This window comes from Oratosquilla oratoria, chromosome 25, assembly GCF_046742065.1.
Source record: "Oratosquilla oratoria isolate Oo_2021 chromosome 25, ASM4674206v1, whole genome shotgun sequence".
Taxonomy (NCBI): Eukaryota; Metazoa; Arthropoda; class Malacostraca; order Stomatopoda; family Squillidae; genus Oratosquilla; species Oratosquilla oratoria.
This window is the reverse complement of record NC_134801.1, coordinates 53343386-53350039: the sequence shown is the minus strand read 5'-3', so window position 1 is coordinate 53350039 and position 6654 is coordinate 53343386. Positions and strand designations below refer to the sequence as shown.

At 37.8% G+C, this 6654-nt stretch overlaps 1 protein-coding gene across 1 annotated transcript; it reads right to left on the bottom strand.

Annotated features, from left to right (window-relative positions):
* Positions 1–504: 504 nt before the first annotated feature.
* LOC143039142 (serine/threonine-protein kinase pim-2-like) lies at positions 505–1080 on the bottom strand. Its single transcript, XM_076209002.1, has one exon. The coding sequence runs from the start codon at positions 1078–1080 to the stop codon at positions 505–507; it is 576 nt and encodes a 191-aa protein (XP_076065117.1).
* Between the last annotated feature and the right edge of the window lie 5574 nt (positions 1081–6654).

Here is a 6654-nt window from a genome sequence, read left to right as displayed (position 1 = left end):
GTCAGGGTTCGTATCCCATGGCGGAACTTCTAAAAATGTTCAATCTGTCTTAAGAAACATACACATATATATATATATATACATATATATATATATATACATATATATATATATATATATATATATATATATATATATATGTGTGTGTTTGTGTGTATAATACATATATACAGATATATATAGTGATGAGCGTTGTCGTCTGTAAGTTTATTTTCTATTTTGGTTGTATTCGAAAATAAAATGACAGACGGCATTTTTCGTCATCATATATTTGGTTCATTACTGGTGAATTTATTCAGCCGAAAAAAATTCACAAAGGACAACGTTCATTATGTACCTTAGTTCACTACTGGCAATTTTATTCAGCTGAGGGAAAGCTCCCAGTATTATCTTTTCTGATTACGACTTGAGGAAAGATCCAGGGAAAGGAAGAAGAATGCATGAAACTTCAGCCCAAGGTTGTGGGCTTCTGCAGAACCCTTTGAAGGCAGCAGCACGGAGTTCTCAAAGTCTTTTGACCCTTTTGCTTCTCTTAACTTTCAACCAGGGGTCAGATTGAATGCCTCTCAGGAGAAGTCGTTTCTCAGATTTGCTTTCGAGGCATTTTCTGACGAGCTTTTGGCAGTTCTTAGGGACGCCCTTCGGGAACTTCACTTCCCCTTTGCCTCCGTCATTCGGGTATTTCTTGCACGCCAGACGGAATAATAGCAATCCCAGATTCCATACAGCCGATTTTTCATGGCGATCGGCAGAAGTCGAAGAGGCGTTGATGAAAGTTCCCATACCAAAATCCGCAAGCTTTGCGGTTAGTTTTCCGGTTACTTCGTTTCTAACGACGAGAATATTAGCCATATTAATGTCCTGATGACAGACTCCGGCTTTGTGGCAGGCTATTACGACTGTCAGAACCTGCGAGAAGACGTCTTTGGCGTCTTTCATCTTCAGCTCCCCATACTTTGAGGTGTAGTCAAGAAGATCCACTGCGCCCGGGATCAGCTCCATGACGATGAATACGTGTCTGCGTTCAATGAAGAAATCCAGGAGCTTTACAACCTCGGGAATATGCTGAACTTTCTTCATAAGTGCGACTTCCAGGGGCGTAGTCCTCTTCTTGGGATCTGCCCAGTCGTACACTTCAGCCAAAGGTATTTTCTTTCGGGAAGGGACAACTCAACACCGCCAACTCAACACCGCCGACTCAACACCGCCGACTCAACGCCAGGACAACTCAACACCGGGACAACTCAACACCGGGACAACTCAACACCGGGACAACTCAACACCGGGAGAGGTGTTGAGTTGTCCCGAATGAAAAAAAATGCAAAGACAATGAAAAAAAAAAGCAAAGACAATGAAAAGAACCAAAAGTGTGGTAATCAGAATGAAGAAATAGATAGGAGACAATGAAAAGAAATGTAAATGTTATGATGATGTATGATAATTTTGAAAAACATATTTGTGAATATCATAGTTGACTTCGTTAGATGAGATTTACCATTTGCTTTATAAACCACTTCGCCTTAATAATGATAATAATAATAAAAATAATAATAATAAAAATAATAATAATAATGATAATGATATGATAATAATAATAATAATGTGTATACATTGTGACGAATGTGGATAGGAGGCAAGGGAACACGAGCTGAGGGAAATACTTTTATTCCTGACTAGTTTCGCCTAAGTGGCTTCTTCAGAGGAACATAGTTTGAAGTCAAGTTGGTCAATTTATATGACAAAAGAAGGAACGTGGCAAAGTGTCAGGTGTGGCGGGCTGTCACAGCGGGTGGACCAAGTATCCGCCTGTTGTTCGCGTGGCTGAAACGTCCGTCTGGATCAGGGGCTCTGGATCGGCAGGAAAGAAAGGCGATGGAGTCCGTTTTTATCAACATCTATGATAACATCAATAAGAGGACTGGGGATTTAATATGGGCTAAAGCAGCAGCACGCTTTGTCGTAATGAACTATAAACACAGAGCCCCTGATCCAGACGGACGTTTCAGCCACGCGAACAACAGGCGGATACTTGGTCCACCCGCTGTGACAGCCCGCCACACCTGACACTTTGCCACGTTCCTTCTTTTGTCATATAAATTGACCAACTTTGCCACAGTAGTAACACGAAGCAAGCATAGCTCAATACCAGTGTTGGTTGTCCATCTCTTTACATCGGTCTACGACTTAGAAATTTTGAAAGATATTTGTGAAAAAATATATATATAATTTTTTCATCACACCCAAAATGGAAATACTTAGTCAAAGAGGAAAAGAGAAATTTGCATACGAAGGACATATGTTTGTGTTTGATAAGTTTAGTAAAATAGATAATAATATAAAATTTTGGCGTTGTGATCAAGGTTCTAGGTGCAATGCAAGGATTCATACACAATTTGGGTCTGTTATCAAGGAAGTAAACAAGCATTCCCATAATTCATCTGTATCCAATGTAGAAGTGGCTAAAGCTTACACAGCCTTGAAACGACGCGCCGTAGACACCATTGAAAAACCAAGTGTAGTAATAAGTGAAATATTAACTAATGTTTCACAAATTACACTTGGATCATTACCTGATGCTTCAGCTATGAGAAAAACGATTAAACGCAAAAGGAGAGCCGTAAGTGCCCCCCCTCCGACTCCTGTAGATCTTCAAGAATTAGAGTTGCCACACCAGTACAAGATTTACATTCCAGAAGAAGGGAGAGAAGAAAATTTCCTGATTGGAGATAGTGGTCCTGGATTACACAGAATTCTGCTTTTTGGAAGAGAAAGTTGGTTGCAACATTTACAATCGTCTGATACTTGGTATGGCGATGGAACTTTTAAAATAGCACCAATATTATTACAAAGGCGGAGCATGCCGACAGGAGACCTTTTGATCCATATCTAGGTCGGATGCAAAAAAAAAAAAAAAAAAAAATACATATATATATATACATATATATACATATATATACACACACATATACATACATATATCATATTAATAATAAATTAAAACTATAATAATGTAAAAATAACAAATAAAATACATAAATAAATGCATAGGTATAGTTGAATAACAAACAGGTAAATAGTAAATGATTATAAATTGACATATAAGTAATAATAAATGAAAATCAGACAGACAAATTATAACAAAACAAAAACAAATAATATAACATAAATTATAATCATTACAGCATCTTACTTAGGTATTTATCTAAATGATTCTTAAAGCTTTGAACTGAACTACATTGCACTACCTGTGCAGGAAGTTTATTCCATTCATTAACTACACGGTTGGCAAAGTTGTTTCTACCTACTTCCAAATTGAATCTATTTCCGGACAGTTTGAGACCATTGTTTCTTGTCGGATTCTCATTCAATGTGAAAATTTGGTCACTTTTGATGTTGTCAATTCCCTTTAAAATCTTAAAGACCTTTATCAAGTCACCTCTGAGTCTTCGCTTTTTTAGGGAAAACAGATTCATGTGCTTAAGTCGATTTTCGTATGATTTATTTTTGATATTTGGAATCAGTTTTGTGGCTCGCCGTTGTACTTTTTCCAGTCTGTCAATGTCTTTAATGAGATTCGGTGACCATACGGTGACCACAGGTTTACATTATTCTTGCAAAGAAATTCAATGGTGTAATTCCAATTATCTATGCTCTTTTGCCAAATAAGCAGCGATCAACTTATTCAAAGATGTTTGAAATGCTGAAAGATCTCGAGCCCACACTAAGCCCAACATCTATTATTTGCGACTTTGAGCACGCAGCCTTTACAGCGATGAAAGAAGTCTTTCCAGAAGTTTAAATAAAAGGATGTTTTTTCCATTTATCACAAAATATGCACAGAAAGATAACTGCCATGGGTTACACTTCTATGTATAACAACGACGCTAGCTTTGCCCTAAGAGCCAAGATGATATTAAGTTTAGCATTTGTTCCTCTCGCTCATATTGATACTTATGATGCCCTCTCTGTGGACATAAATGAGGAACTTGCAACATTGCTAAATTGGTTCGAAGATAACTATATTGGAAGACCAAATCGACGTGGAAACGGCAGAAGTCCTCCACTCTCCCCCCCTGAAATGTGGAATGTGTACGAAAGGACATTACAAATGAAAGATCGGACAAATAATCATGCTGAAGCAGCTAACAGGAGACTACAGACAGAACTCGGAATGGAGCATCCTACTATTTGGAGATTTATTAAAGGACTGCAGAAGGTGCAAAGAAATCGCGATGCATTTTTTGAGCAGTTGATTGGGGGACATCCACCCCCTCCTAAACTGAAGAAGTATATGAAGGCAGATGATAGAATTCGGCATATTGTTTACACTTTTTCCGAACGAGCTCCCACAGAATATTTGAGGGGAATTGCATACAATTTTAATTAAATTCCTTCATTACCTTTCAGACTTATGTTGAAAATGTATCCTTTGTAAATAGCTTATATTTAATTTTAAAAAGTTATGTTTTTAAATTGTAGCAGTTTTCTTTAAGATTCAAGCCAAGTATTTATTTATTAATCTTTAATGTTTCAAATAATGTTATATAACAAATAAATTACTTAGTTAAGTATCTAAAGTTTCTATTTCCTTTAAAATACAAAATAAAAAAAGTACTCTTAATATAATATACTTTAGTTTGATTTAACTTTTAAGATGGGTTCTAGGAAAACTCCCAGTGGGGAAATTACCATTGGGAATATTTCCCCAAGGAAAACAGCCAGTGTTAAGATTGCCATTTCAGAAAAATTGCCATCTATTAAGTAAAAAAAAAAGACTTTCAAAATAAATCTGGGCAGATTATCTCAATCTCTATTTGTTTGTCTCTTTTAACCTTAGGATTAACTTACGGTATCCTCCTTTGATATATGCATCTTAATTAGCCTTTCCTGGCCAGGAAATTTCAAACAAAAACGTCGCATAAAAATATATTGTGTGTGTGCGTGTGTAATGTATCTACATACATACATATGTATGCGTATATATATATATATATATATATATATTTATATATATATATATTACATGCATATAGAAACGCATATAAGAATACATTTAACCATACATTCAAACACAGGAACATACATTTAATTATGTATGAAGATGCATTTACACAAATATGTACATTATATATATACACACACATATACTGGTTCGAACATACACATTATATATGTACATACATATACCGGTTAGAGTATACACATTATATATACACATACAAATATATACGGTTCTAAATAAACTTATTTATACATATATACATACAAGCAAAAAAAAAATAATAATCATGAGCTGTAAATAATGAATAACTTTATCGGTGACCTCTCCCGGTGTTGAGTTGTCCCGGTGTTGAGTTGTCCTGGCGTTGAGTTGGCGGTGTTAAGTTTGCGGTGTTGAGTAGTCCCGCACCCCTCAGAATTCATCCCAGGGAGGCTAGACGTGTGGGGATTCCCGCAATTCAAATCTTTATTTCTTCTCTCTCGCTTCGGCCCAGAATATTTTTTCTCGGTCGAAATGAAAGTTCGGTCCGGAAGGAGGCGATTCCCGCATAGTCCATCCGAAATGTGTGATTAGAATGCGATTGAAGCAGTCCGCCAAAAAAAACAATTTCAGGATTCATCCGAGGGAACATACGATCGAGTCGATCGATCGTAACAAAAAAAATTGTCCGAATTTATTTTTCTCTCTGTCAGAATCCATCCCAGGGAACAGGCGAGTGTCAGAATTCATCCGAGGGAACAGGCGATCGATCGATCATCCGAGGGGGTAGGTGATCGAATTTTTTTTTGTCAGGATTCATCCGAGGGAACAAGCGATCGAGTCGATCGATCGTAACAAAAAAAATTGTCCGAATTTATTTTTCTCTCTCTCTCAGAATTCATCCCAGGGAGGCTAGACGTGTGGGGATTCCCGCAAGTTCAAATCTTTATTTCTTCTCTCTCGCTTCGGCCCAGAATATTTTTTCTCGGTCGAAATGAAAGTTCGGTCCGGAAGGAGGGGATTCCCGCGTAGTCCATTCGAAATGTGTGATTAGAATGCGATTGAAGCAGTCCGTCCGATGGAAATTCCTGAGGCGTTTCCTGTACGAGACGTGTGGGGATTCCCGCAAGTTCAAATCTTTATTTCTTCTCTCTCGCTTCGGCCCAGAATATTTTTTCTCGGTCGAAATGAGAGTTTGGTCCGGAAGGAGGGGATTCCCGCATAGTCCATCCGAAATGTGTGATTAGAATGCGATTGAAGCAGTCCGCCAAAAAACAATTTCAGGATTCATCCGAGGGAACATGCGATCGAGTCGATCGATCGTAACAAAAAAAATTGTCCGAATTTATTTTTCTCTCTGTCAGAATTCATCCCAGGGAACAGGCGAGTGTCAGAATTCATCCGAGGGAACAGGCGATCGATCGATCGAAAAAAAAGTTTGCCCGAATTCATCCGAGGGAGTAGGTGATAAAAAAAAAAAATTGTCAGGATTCATCCGAGGGAACAAGCGATCGAGTCGATCGATCGTAACAAAAAAAATTGTCCGAATTTATTTCTCTCTCTCTCTCAGAATTCATCCCAGGGAGGCTAGACGTGTGGTGTTACGGGACGGGCTGGTTATGTGAAGAGACGTTACGTATAACGGATAAGTGCTTAAGAACCAGCTCACTTCT